Genomic DNA, 13,840 nt, shown 5'->3' on the forward strand with positions numbered 1-13,840 from the left:
TTTCAAGAATAGCTCTGGTGTTCAATATATTTGGAAGGTTTTGTTTAAAAAAAAATACACAGGCCATAGTGGCATTATAAAGGTTTTTTCTTGACCATGGAGAACAGAATTTCCAGGCAGCAGTGGGGATATTATCTGGACGGAGAATGCTTGTGAAATTATATCTGACGAAGTAGAAGGGCACCATGGCATAAGGCCAGGATCCCAAATAGATGGTTTGGGGAACATCTTGGTCTCTGCAGGCTGATTTAAAGCAAAAGCAAAAACACAAAACATAGCCTGTAAAATGTACAGATCATGTACATCTGCTGATATGAGTCCTAATTATTCCTTGTTCCCAGCCCTGAATCCGCACTTAATTAGAAGGGGACTGAAAGCAATTTTGCAGCCTCATGAGGATGCTCTTTCACACTAGACTTCAGTTTACAAGTAGTAGAAGAGGTGTAGGAGATGTGATGCTCACATTGCCTAGAACCGAGGTGTAGGCTAAACATCAGGACCCTCAGGAAGAAGCCCCCACCCACCCAATTTTTTTAAGTTGTTTACATAAACCAGACCAAATTACCTAGATAACAGGCAAAAACAGTTGTTAAGTGATTTTTGCCACATTTTGCAAACTTTCTTGCCACAGTTGTCAAGTGAATCACAGCAGATATTTAGTTAGTATCATAGTTGAGTGAATCTGGCTTCCCCACTGAATTTTGCTTGTCAATCAAGAGGATCACATGACCCCAGGCTGCTGCAACTGGCATGAATACATGCCAGTTGCCAAGCACCTGCGTTCTGATCTTGTGACCATGGGATACTGCAACAGTTTGTAAGCATGAAAAATAGTTGTAAGTCACTTTCTTCAGTGCTGTGGTAACTTCAGATAGTCAGGAAACGAAGGTCAAGGGCTACCTGTATTTAGATTCCCCTGGCAAGATCTGAGCTGCTTGTTTCGGAATCTGATAACATTCCTGCATCTCAGAAATTTCTGCAGGGAATTTCCTTCCATGCTTTCAATCTAGCAAACTCAGGTCATAAATTTCCATGAAGAAAGTTTTCACCAGATCCTTTGGGAAGATGTATATTCTTTTCCGAGATGGGTTAGAACTCTGGATTGTCATGTGATATAGAAGCACACACACATACTCAGCAGCAGCAGCAGCACATCTATAAAATGTATAAAAGAATCACTGAATTGACTGAAGTAATATTCCAGATCTGAAATGGTTGACTGTTTTAAAAAGTTTAGCAGGGCTTTTTTTTTTTCATCTTCACTTTTTTTTCTCATGTATTAATTGCTTTAAAAAAAGGGAGTGGGGAGAACAAGCAAGCAAAAAGAAGAAAACGAAAAAAATAATTATCCAGAAATATCTCTACGAGGTCAGAAGAATTAACATGATTGCACAGTCAGTGCTTTTTTTTTCTTCGATTAGAAATTAATCCTAGAAATTATTAAGTTGTGTATAAGTATGTTGAAGAGTTTTAACAATGTAATTAAGAATATAAATGTCTGGGTTAAGTGCCCAAGTTTTCAGTATTTGTTGTTTAAAAATACAAAAGAAAAAAAAAACTAAAAAGATAGATAAATGTTAACTTCTACTTTCCCTTTAATCATCCTGTATGACATTTGGAAACAAAATGTGTGGGTGTTGCCATCCTCCCTTACTGATCCATCTGCTCTCTCCTCTCAGCCGGTTCCCTCGGGCCCCATCACAAAGAGAGCCCCTCTCATCAGGAAGACACTGGTCTCTTAACCCGGCTGACCCATGGTGACGTTGGGAGTGTCTTCCGGCAGGCGGGGAACCGGGTGCGCATGAAAATCCGGAATCGCAAGGAGGCAGGTGAGTGATCGCAGGGAGGAATAGGGGAAGAATTAGCGGGTGGGGAAAGGGGACACCAGACAGGGAAGTGGAAGCCGAGGCCCAAAGGAAGGAGGAAGAGTAGGTGGAGTGGTGCTGGTGGAGCTGATGGGCTGGGGAAAGGGAGACATGGGGTAGCAGAGTAGTGGTGCATTTCGAAATAGTTTGCCACCAGTTTGGTGGGCGTGGCTTGGTGGGCGTGCTTTGCGCATGCGCACACACTTTGCACGCAAACACACACACACACCAAACACCACACTTTGCGCAGGCGCAGCGGCTTTCCGACTCGCCTCCTGCAGTCCTGCGCTCTCCCTGTCACTTCAGCAGCTGAACCTGCTGTGCCACGCAAAGCAGCTTTTGCTCCAGAAGCAGGGACTAAAGGTCAGTATTGGAGCCCGGGCAGGCAGGTGGGCCCAACAGCAGCTCTTCAGAGAGAACTGGGTTCGGTCTCCGCTGATCTTTGGTGCTACCGGTACGCCAGAACCGGACCGAACCGGTAGAATAGCACCACGGTAGCAGAGAGTCCTTTCCTGAAATTGATTCTGTCCGTTTGTTTCTAGGACTTTCCAGTGATTTAAACTCTGCTGATATCGAAGTGGGGGAACATCCATGGAGTCCCAGCTCTCACCTCACTCAGTCTCAGGTATTGGAGAGCCAGAAGCCAGCATGATGACAAGAGTGCAGCCAAGGAAAGTTGGCATGTTAAATTGGCAAAGGACAGGAGGAAAATAGGGATTGTAGGAGGAGTTTACTAGCATCTTCTGTGGACGAAGACATTTCATTAAAGGGCGTGAGCTTTTGTGAGTTGCGGCTCTCTTCATGAGCATTTGCAAAACATGTTTTCTTCAGTGTAAGTGCTTCTGAGCCTGACACTTTTTATTTGCCTCGCAACTTAGGACAGCATCTGAGGAAGGGAGCTGTGGTTCATGAAAGCTCATGCATGCCCTTTAATAAATTTTTTCAGTCAGAAAAGGTTCTACCAAACTCCTCTGAGGAAAATAGAGGTAAGACTGAGTTAGAGATACCTGGAAGGGTTCTTCTGCAGGCTGCTTTGTTTCCTGCAATATGCTGGTCCTGCCCACACTGGCCTTTCCACCTCAGGATTAGCTCTCCTTGTGCCAAAAGCACACCTCGTCCTCCTCCATGGCCAATAACTGCCACAGTCTGAGAGAAGGGGTGGAACAAGATGCCCATCTGCCAACCAATCAGGAGATTCAGAACAGGTATCCGGTCAACCTGGCAGGTGGTTTTTTTTTTTTATAAATTTTATTTGAGTTTTCACAAAGAGAAAAGAATAAATAAAACATCTTTTTTGAAAGTAGCATAATCCCAGGTTACATTTCTTCGTACAGACACAAATTCAGGTTCATGCTCATTTTTATATTCTATTCCATATTGTATTACCGTGTTTCTCCAACAATACAGCCTCCCCCAATAGGAAGTCCCAGCATGCTTTATAGGCATAAAATCAAATTAAGCCCTTCCCCCCAAATTAAGGCCTATATTAAACATGCGAAATGGGGGGAATGGTGGAGGGCTGGCTGTTAGGAAGTACTTTTGTTGCATACCTGGATATCGTGCTGCCTGCGTTGACCTTGGCATTGATGGGGCACTTCGTATCGGGAGACCTTCCGCCACCGTTGCTTTCCCTTCTCCCCGTGCTGCCACAGCATTTAAAGCAACGCTGCGCCATTTGGCGCAGCCATGTGTGGCCAGCCAGGGCTCTTCCCTGCAACCGAAGCCCGGCGGAGACACTCAGCTTCAGGCGCTCCTGTCGCCGTCTTCCCTTCACCTTCGAAGGCAAAGCCAATTCGTTTAAAAACAATGCCCTACTACCAGTACGACAAAGCCTCCCCTGCCCAAGAGGGCAGCCCAACCCCACATGAGGAGGCGAATCTCCCGGGGCTGCAGCACAGGATCGGCCCACCCCAGGAGAAGCGCCCAGCCGCCATCCCTGTCTGGCGCCGGGCAGAGCGCGAAGAGCTCCGCCTGGGGTGCCCAGCGCAGCTGACAGGTGGGCCCTCCTGCCCAGCGGTGGAGCTCTCGCCAAGGCAGCGAGCGCCTCCCCGCCGGGCCCTCCGCTCATCCCGCCAGGGCCGTGCTAGAGCCATGCGGGCTGCGCAGAGCTGGGAAAACCAGCCACGGGTGCACACCCGCCTGCTAACTGAAAGAGCCGGGCCGACCTGAGCTTGGCTTCCTTCCCAAGTCCCTCAAAGCCCAAACCCGAAGAGGCCACTGGGAGAGGCTGCCCAAGGCAATGATAGTGCCCACCTGTCCGTGGACAGGGAGGCAAGGCAACAGCAGTGCTGCTTCCCTGGCCAGCAGGTCTGGCGGAGAGAGCCCGAAGCCGCCTATCCTTTCCATCCTTTGCCCAGCCCGTCCCCACGCATCTCCAAATGCGCCGGCAGCTTCAAACGCTGCAGCGGCATGGGCATCGGGCAGAAGTGCTCACACGGCGGGGCTCAGCTCGGAGGAGGACGGAGCGCAGGCCATTGCCTTGCCTCCCTGTCCACGGATGGGTGGGCGCTATCACTGCCTCGGGTGACCTCTCCCGGTGGCCCCTTTGGGTTCAGACTGGAGGGACTTGGGAAAGAAGCCAAGCTCAGGTCAGCCCGGCTCTTTTGGTTGGCGGGCGCGCACCTGCAGCTTGCTTTCCCAGCTCTGCCCAGCCTGCACGGCTTTGGCGCGGCCCTGGCAGGATGAGCAGAGGGTCCGGTGGGGTGGCGCTTAATGCCTTGGCGAGAGCTCTACCGCCAGGCAGGAGGGCCCATCTGTCAGCTGCGCTGGGCACCCCAGGCGAAGCTCTTCGCGCTCTGCCCGGCACCAGGCAGGGATGGCGGCTGGGCGCTTCTCCCAGGGTGGGCTGATCGTGCACTGCAGTTCCGGGAGATTCACCTCACCTGGGCTGCCCACTTGGGCAGGGGAGGCTTTGTTGTACCAGTAGTAGGGCGTCGTTTTTAAAAGAATTGGCTTTGCCTTCGAAGGCGAAGGGAAGGCGGCGACAGGAGTGCCTGAAGCCTAGTGTCTCCGCTGGGCTCAGATTGCAGGGAGGAGCTCTGGCTGGCCGTGCATGGCTGCGCCAAATGCCGTGGCGTTGCTCTAAACGCTGCAGCAGCACAGGGAGAAGGGAAAGCAATGGTGGCGGAAGGTTTCCTGATACGAAGTGCCCCACCAACGCCGAGGTCAACATCCAAGCCGTCGCCGCCCACCCGCCCAAGGATGCAAGGGGGAGAATTTAGTCACACCCGAAAAGATGACTTAGCCATTTTTGGGGGGGTCAAAAAAAAAACAACGGCCCGGCTTTATTTTGTGCGAAACACGGTACTATTTTACATTTTCTGCATAGCTTCTCCCCTCTTTTAATTTTCTCAATTTTATTTTAATTATCTCAATTCAAATCATTGTATTTATATTTTTTTGTTCTGTCTCACCTTTCTTCTTTCTCAAAAGATGAAAGAGTACAAACTCACACAAACACAGGCAGGCAGGCTGGCTTGGACTTCACAGAGTTAATTCTTTGGAACTGATAACGTCCTTGGCATTCCAACACGCTCTGCCTGGCAAGTCCAAACTGATAACAAGTAAAAAGCTACTTACAGAAAATTACAAGGCAGACCACAAAAATCATTCCCAAAGAAAACCTGAAGTAAGATCAAACTTTGTCCCGTACAAAGTTCCAGCCGACAACACACCCACTTTTATCCCCTGTGGGGTGTGGCTCCAATGACCCAGCTCTCTCTCTGACCCTCCCACGCCTCCTACGTTGCCGCTCACGTTTGTCCCTACGACGCTGCCTAGGATCAAGCCAACATTCTTCCTCTTGACTCCCTGTCAGGGGCTGCTCCGATATGCCTTCCTCCTGATTAATCTCAGGCTGTTCCTCTCGGTTGTCTGATGAACCTGAGGCATTATTAGGGAGGAAGGCGTTGCCAGAGAGGAAGGTCCTGGGGAAGAAGGCATTCCCAGTTCCTCCTCCTCATCTTCCAAGTCCTCTTCCTCTAACAGCACAGGCTCGGGAATCGGAGCCACAACATTTTTTGTCTGTCCTGTTTCAATTATCTATTATCTTTTCTCATTAAACAAAATTTCTCCTGTAGTTACTGATTGGAGTATGACGCCTTTATATCTTTTCCCTAAAGTTGTAACATTCAAAATAATATATAACTTCCATTCGGATTCTGCTTGGTACATTCTTAAAATACACACTGTATTCTTAAAAAAAGAAAAAATTATAAATTTATAATATAATTAAAACAACATTCCATTCCAATTCAATTCTATCATTAATATTAATATTCATTAAAGTCTTAACATTTTTAACATTACTTTTCAATTAAATATCATACTTCTATGGGAACAATTATAAGCTTTCCATAGTTAATTCCCCCCCTTTCACTTATATTTTATAAAACATTAACTAATTAAAATGTTCCCGTTCCTTCCTAATTCAATTTTCTCATTTATTTTATTTCACTTATTTTATTCACAAACATTTCACTAAATTACACTATTTTATCCCTCATTTTAATCATACGTTGTTTCCAATTTTTTAAAGTTATTTCTATTACTAATATAACAATACAATCTTATGTACCTTTACAGAATCCCTTTTTCAGTTAGATTTTCACCCATTATCTCTAAATAGGTCCTGTTTCTCTATATCTTGCTCCAGTCCTTTGTAACTTCTTTTCCTTTCCTTCTTCCCTCTTCTTCTCTCTCCCCTTTTTACCCCCTTGTCTCTCTACCTCTATTTCTCTCTTCTGTATTCCCCTTTTCTGTTGCTTTCCAGTATTATACTTATTTTTCGAATTATTTTTCTTTTCTTTGGTTGTTTTTTTAAGTCTTAAATTCTCCATTCTCTTTCCCCCCTTTCCTTTTTCTTCCCCACATAAAATTGCTTGTTCATTGAAGATGGCTTCTTCTTTGTCCCAGTCTTCTTGTTTTGCAGTCTTTTCTTGTTGTTTCTCATAGTTCCAAATCTTCATTTCTAAGAATTGAAAAACGAAGCCAAAAGAACCCTTCCCTTCTTGTGCATCTTCTTTGTACTTTTTAAGTTCCATTTTCAATTCATCCAGAAGTGGTGCCATTGTATAAATTTTTAAACAACCACCCAGTTGATTTTAGTCATTCAAATATAATAACCAAGAATCCAAAGATCACCAAATAATCCAAATACACCCAAGCTGTTTCTTTTTTGTTCTTTTTTTTCACTTTCTCTTCCTGGGGTTACTATTTAGTTGCAAAGTTTCAGTTAAAATGTATCTTTCAGAAGTCTTGTTGAAGTTTTACTGTAGATTCTTTTTAATTCCAGGCAGTCTCTTCCCTCTTCCAGATCCTGCCCTTATTCTTTTCCTCTCCCTTCCTGCTTATGAAAACCTGGCAGGTGTTGAGGAGTTGGATGGTACCTGTAGCTTCTTCAGAAAGGAAACAGTAAAGTGAGGGGGGAAAGCAGAATAGATTGGTCAAGGTGTTGGGGCATATGTTCCTCTTGTGGTTGGAAGAAATAATTCTGTGTTCTTAAAAAAGTAGAATAGCAAGTGAGCACCAAGAGATGCAGGGAATCAAAAGAGAGGGTGCCAAAAAGAGGGGTTCCAAAGTCAACATGATGAGCTCATCTTTTTTATCCAAACCACACCCTTTTTTGCATGAAGAGGGCAGGCCTTGGGCTGCACAACCGCTGCCCTCCTCTGTAGATGACCTTGAAGAGAGTTCTCAAATGATACCCAACCATCCCTACAGAGATTTCTTCTAAAAATTCGGTAAAACTTAAGAATCTATGGGAAGCACAATAAATATATTCTGTTAGTTGGGTTAAAAATGTTCAACAACCTATGCTACACATTTAGCTTGTTCCATTGAGTCTGAGATTCTATGTAGACACTTGGGTTTTTTAACTCGGTTTGTTTTTAGGAATCCGTTACATTTTAAAGTGAGAAATCCAGATTTTTGGCTCAGCTTCCCCAGCTTGATTCCTTTCAAAAGTTTTAAATCCACTATTCCTGAAAGTTTTGGTATTCCCAATCCATCTGAAAGCATGCTTTGGAGAAGGCTAAGGTAATTTACAGACAGACAGACATGGAGGCTTGCTGGCTGCTTGCTGCTGGTCAGGCAGCAAGAGGTTGAGAATGGCTCTGCAAACTCTGCAGTCAGTCAGACACAATTCATTTCCCTAGTTGGTGTTTGTGGTCTCCAGTTAATTGGAAGGAATGCTTGTCCCTTTACTTGTGGTGGACCAGAATGCATCTTTAGGGCTCAACCACTTCCTTGTTACATTGGTTGAATATTGTCTTCCTCTTGCATTGCGCAAGACAGAAAAATAAATGGGTGTAATTTAATAAAGGGTATTAAAGTCGTTATCCTGCAATTCAGATCAGATTTTATTCAAGGTGAGTGAACTCATGGTAATTTATGTTCAATTGTATTCCAGCTCAGATGCCTTAGTATTGTTCACATATGGCTCCAGCATTAAACGTTGATTGGCAGTGCACCTCAACTAATCTAGAATCTTTAAAGTTGAGGGAGATTTTTAAAAAAACAACAACAACAAATTGAGAAAATAAAAATATAATTCTGTCGTCACAGATGACATTCTTTTCCATTTTAAAGCATACCAAATGGTATTTTTCATTGGGTGTAAAAATTCTGCTGGGAATCCTGGGAATAATCAGATGATGTACAGTATCTGTGAGGTGTGTTCTAGCCTAGTGTTTCTCAACAATTTTAAGATGAGTAGACTTTAATTTCCAGAATTCCCTAGAATACTGGCTGGGAAATTCTGGGAGTTCAAGTCCTCATACCTTAAAGTTACTGAGGTTGAGATACACTATTTTAGCCTATTTACAGTACAGCAGTAACTTTAGAAATTTTTTTTTTAATTTTGAAAGATGTAACTACTAGCACTTCCATGACTATTTCTTGAGTAGAGTCAATATGTCCTTACCTACTGTATATCGAATCCTTCTTGTGAATATACAGATTGCAGGATGCTTCATTGGTTTCCATTGCAAGAGATATGGTTTGGCCCCTAAAATGATTTTTCTTATTCACGTAGTTTTTCTGTGGTTGCTGTTGTTAAGAAAAGATATTGGATCAGCAGCCTTCTCTAGATTGTGATCTCTCCCTGCCCCACAGGAGCCTGGCCAGTATTCAGTGGAGCTGCTACGAGGGCCCAGCGGCTTTGGACTCAGTCTAAGGGGCGGAAGCGAATATAATATGGACATCTATGTCTTAGCTCTTATGGAAGGTGGGCCAGCCCAGCAGTGTGGCAAGATTCAGGTATGTGATGTTCTCAGGAAATGAGCACCAATGCAAAGTTGCTGAGGACAGGTAGATGTGGATCAGTTTTAAGAGGCTTGTTGAGACTTGCAGATGAAAGTGACTTTCTCTCTCTCTCTCTCTCATACACACACACACACACACACATACCCCTGAAACCTTAGCTGTTGTACAATCTAGCATTCTAGAACAAGGGCTGGATCGAGCATAGCAGACAGCCTTCTAGTCCTATATTACTTGGCAAGGGAACAGTGGTGGGATTCAATTTTTTTTACTATCGATTCTGTGGGCGTGGCTTGGTGGGCGTGGCAGGGGAAGGATACTGTAAAATCCCCATTCCCTCCCTATCCCACTAACCTGCTTTCCAGCTCCGTTCTCCTGTGCAGGGCAACCAAAGAAGACCCAGCTGGGACTCGGGAGGCAGAGAGTAGATGGTGGCGGGGCCAGTCAGAGGTAGTATTTGCCGGTTCTCTGAACTGCTCAAAATTTCCACTTTCTGTTCTCCAGAACTGGTCAGAACCTGCTAAATACCACCTCTGCAAGGGAACATATGTATGCTATCTAATTCTAATAATATAAGTTATTATACATGAGTTTTCTCTGGTGCCCTCCATTTGTCAAAAAACAAACAAACAAAAAACCTAGAATTTTTCATCCAGCTGAGCCATAATTCTGGGTTTTGAAGTTCACAAATCTGTAGGGTACCAAAATTGGAGAAGGCTACTATAAATTGTATGGCATCATGCAATTAAAAAAAATCCTTTTTCCTCTCCTCCTTCTATTTTCCTTGTCTCCATTCTTCCAAAAGACACCTGTAAGATAGCCAGCTATTTTAGCCATGCTCATTCAACCCACCCAACCCAAACAACTAAGCTCAGAGAACACCAAGGGCTCCACATATTCATTTACCTGAGCTTCAGTTCCTTTAGACTCCATTTGTTCTTCCTCAGGATGGAAGAGAGCTGCCCTTTCATAGAAACACTGGTACAGTTTAAGGCGCCCTTTTAACTCTGTGCTTGTACACCAGCATATCTCCCAATTTTCTTCAATCAAAAAAGGAGGTCAAGGATAGGAATTCCTGTCTCTGATGTGGATTGTGAGCAGAACTTCTTTGTTGAGGATTATTACTATGACATTCTCTATAACGCACAAAAGCATGCAAGTCCTTGAAGCTAATTTTGATTTTTAAAAACTTATACTTTTCTTTTAATAGATGGAATATACACTGCCGGGTACCTAGAAATGAATAAATATATAATATATAACCTTTGTTTACCCAATTCACGTTTCACTCACTTTTCATTGTAACTTCTAACACACTACTCACTAACCAAATACAAGAGCTGGCTTCTACGCCCTTCCTAGCAACAGCAGGAGTAATAGTTTCAAAGATCTATCAGATGTCACTTGATCAGATTCTCTTGTTTAATGGTTCCACTCGATAAGCCACGTGTATGTTTAATAGTATAGTCTGAAGTTTCACCTTAAGAATGTAATTTGCGAGTCAATTTCTAATCTTAGCCATAGCCAGTTCTAACCTTACCTACCTTACCACTATTAAGTAATTTTAAGGAAGTACAATTCCACAAGTTTCCATCTGAAATAACTTGTCTTCCCAATGTATTCTAGAATAATTTTGCAAGTTTGCACTCTCTGTCAATACAAGTGTGGGTTGACAAGAATTTCATATCCAGTGCAGACTCTGACAAAAAAAAATATACAGGTTGTCCTCATTTAGTGGCCACAATTGGGACCAGTCACTCAGTTGTCAAGCAAAGCAGTCACTAAGTGAACCTGCAACTGCGCTTATGATCTAAAGCTGCTTTACAGACCTGTGACGGTCATAAATGTGAGCACTGATTGAAAGGGGGGGGTTCCCCCATCACTGTCACAACTTCAAACAGTCGCTAAAAGAGGTGGTTGCTAAGCGGCAACTACCTGTATGTTGAACTGTAGCCTTTGACATTTGTGACTAAAAGCTTGAAAATATATGGAAATGCTTTGGGAAAACTCAGCACTCACCCACAACCTGTTTGTGGGGATGGTGGCTTTTTCATGCTAAAACACTGTGACAGGTGAGCGACCAGCTGGTGGAAATCAACGGGGAGTCCACAGCAGGAATGACGCATGGACAGGCGGTGGAACACATCCGCAGCAGTGGGAGCCGAATACGACTGGTGCTGAAGAGGGGCAACGGATTCATTCCCGACTATGGTACGTCCAGGCCTCTCCTGCTCTCTTCGCTTCCTTCTTTAAATAAGAAATCACCTGCTTTGCGCTAAATATCCTGCTCTAATGCAGGGCTGGGGAACTATGGCCCTTTTATGACTTGTGGACTTCAACTCCCAGAATTCCCAAGCATGGCTGGCTCAGGAATTCTGGGAGTTGAAGTCCATAAGTCATAAAAGGGCCATAGTTCTCCGACTTTGTGCCAATGCCACAGATGAACAAGGCATAGATTCCAGTCCAAAGGGGTTGACCTACAATGTCCTGTTTTCAACCTTATTCTTTACTGAACGGCAGGATATTCTGGTGACTCTTACCCTAGAAATAAGTAGAGGGAGAAGAGGGCATTAGCCTCTCTGACTTAAGAGAGGAGTTACAATCTAGAGCAACAGATTGTGCAATTAGTGTTTCCCCCGAAAGCCTCTTTAGTCGCCTTTTTCCTTTGAAGGGCCTTTGCAGGAGCAGATTTTGGGTCTTCAATATTCACCCCTCTCTTCTCTTCTTTTTTCTTTCCTGCCCCGTTGCCCTTCGTATGTCCAACCCTCCATGCACTAACCCAACCCGCACATGACACTGTCTGATTCCCTCTTCCCACCTAATCTGTGCCAACTTCATCTTAACCTTTCTGGTCTGTGATTGGCTTCATACCCCACCCCCACCCCCACCCACCTTCCTGATCTGTGCTGGCCTTGTGATTTTCCTGCCACTTCCTCACCCCCCCCACCCCCCCAAGTCTCTATCTGTCTCCGCCCCACAGGGCAGCTGCTGGCCAGCCTGGCTCTCTGCGTGACCAACTCCCCCCAGGGGGAACCCTGCTTCTGCCTCGTGGGACGGGTCGAACATAAATGGTGGGTGCCCAGCCCCCAGTGGGACCAACCCGACCACTCAGCCACTCCCCACATCTCTTCCTTGGTTTCCTGGGGAATTACATCCAAGCTAGCTTGTGATAAAGGGAACTCCCATCTCTTTCTGTAGAGGAAGATGGTCCTACTGAAGCCAACCCTCATTCCCCTGATTCCCTTCCCCCATTTAATATCCGCCCTTAGTCTCCCTGATTTCTTTCCTTAGCTTTATCCCAAGGAAACCTACTCCAACGCTTGGGTATTCTACCATTCTGCATAGCAGTACAAAAAGGGAGCAATAGCCACATAAGCCACTTGAGAAGAAACAGATGTGATATTTTTAGGCAGCGGAGTTTATTTGGAAAAGCACAGATTGCAGTCTGATTAAACTTATTTCCCCTCTTTCAGGAGAGAGCTGTAAAAATACCAGCATTGTATGTTAGCAGCAAAACCTGCAATGCTGATTTAGCTAAAATTTACAGTGTTAAAAAACCATGATTGGGCCAGGCTTCTGTGCTGAAGTCTATGTTGAGAATAAATTTACCATCAGTTCTAGTGTTTGCTCTCTTTAAAAGCAACTAGTCATTAGAATTGGGGAGATCAGATGTAAAGTTTAGGGCCAATAGTAGATAACATCTTCAAAAATAGAGGATAGGATTTGAAGGGCCTAGGACAACAGGCCCCTGCATTAAAAGAATGATCAATAGAATCAATTAAGCTTTTGCAATGCAGAAGTTAGATATTTTATACTGTGCCCCATAGCTATCATTGCTTGTAATTACTCATTTTCAATTTTTCACTGGCTTATTTGGAATTCATTTTCCATGTATTTAGTATGTTAGGAAATATAATCACATTTCCTCCCCCGCACACACCAAAATGTGCCATGCCCATTAAAAAGCTCAATATCTAGAAATCTCTGCAACACATCTAAAGCAGACACGATCTGACAAGAGCTCTGTGTTAGCTCCCCAAGGCAGACATTTGGTAGAATGTTATTATAATCTCTCCTGAAGTGCCAAGGATCAGAAGGCATCTGCGATTCTTTGACTTATCCTTCCTGGGCCCTTTGACATATTGTCCACCATCATAGTTGAATGAATCTCTTGACCGGGGAAATCATTTCCAAAGATCAGATTCCTATCCTGACAGAATTAACACATGGGCTTTCTAGAGACAAGTATTCTGGAAATCAGAGAGCAAGTGGCCTTTTGGAATAGTCCAGGAAGTAGTTGTTCCTCCTGAAAGTTCAGAGGAAAGGCATTCCTTAGCAACATCTTGAATAGTCTAGACTTCTAAATAGTAGATACGGTCGCCAACCCACTGAACATTTGAGTCTATTGGTTCGACCAATAAACTCTATTCTGCCAGAAAAGTAATCCCAATGTACCCAAGAATCTAGTAAAGTCCATTTTGCCCTGGCTTCACCCTATCAATAGCTCTCTATCGATAGCTCCCTACCCTGATTCCGCTTTTATTTGGTCTTGACTGGAATGTCACTGTTTCTGTAATCTAATTCTAATGTCAACCAATACTTAGACACAGTAGAGAGCTTAGAGTAGCATTTGGTTCTTTGGGGCCTGTCCTATCAGCTCTTTCTTCAAGCCAAATCTCTTTGGTTCTACTCACTGGTCTCCTGTTTTTTCCTAG

The 13,840-nt window shown here is 44.3% G+C and overlaps 1 protein-coding gene and 1 long non-coding RNA gene across 5 annotated transcripts in view; one reads left to right on the top strand and one right to left on the bottom strand.

Annotated features, from left to right (window-relative positions):
- Nucleotides 1–13,840, top strand: part of LOC113443271 (membrane-associated guanylate kinase, WW and PDZ domain-containing protein 3) — a 37,310-nt gene that overhangs the window by 20,694 nt on the left and 2,776 nt on the right. For 3 of the 4 annotated variants that reach the window (XM_026711366.2, XM_087925720.1, XM_087925721.1), the window contains 4 exons: nt 1,680–1,829; nt 2,408–2,490; nt 8,979–9,122; nt 11,198–11,336. In XM_026711366.2, coding sequence (XP_026567151.2) covers nt 1,680–1,829; nt 2,408–2,490; nt 8,979–9,122; nt 11,198–11,336 — 516 coding nt within the window. Of the gene's footprint in view, nt 1–1,679; nt 1,830–2,407; nt 2,491–8,978; nt 9,123–11,197; nt 11,337–12,081; nt 12,197–13,840 lie in introns of all 4 variants that reach the window. The other variant, XM_087925722.1, reaches the window with a different exon arrangement.
- LOC148127143 (uncharacterized) lies at nt 2,451–11,198 on the bottom strand. Its single transcript, XR_015741973.1, has 3 exons — nt 10,032–11,198; nt 7,224–7,621; nt 2,451–3,083 (listed from the first exon to the last, which is right to left on the bottom strand). It is a non-coding gene; the product is annotated as an uncharacterized LOC148127143 (long non-coding RNA).

Source organism: Pseudonaja textilis, chromosome 2 (genome assembly GCF_049901715.1).
Source record: "Pseudonaja textilis isolate UNSWEBS1 chromosome 2, rPseTex1.2, whole genome shotgun sequence".
NCBI lineage: Eukaryota > Metazoa > Chordata > Lepidosauria > Squamata > Elapidae > Pseudonaja > Pseudonaja textilis.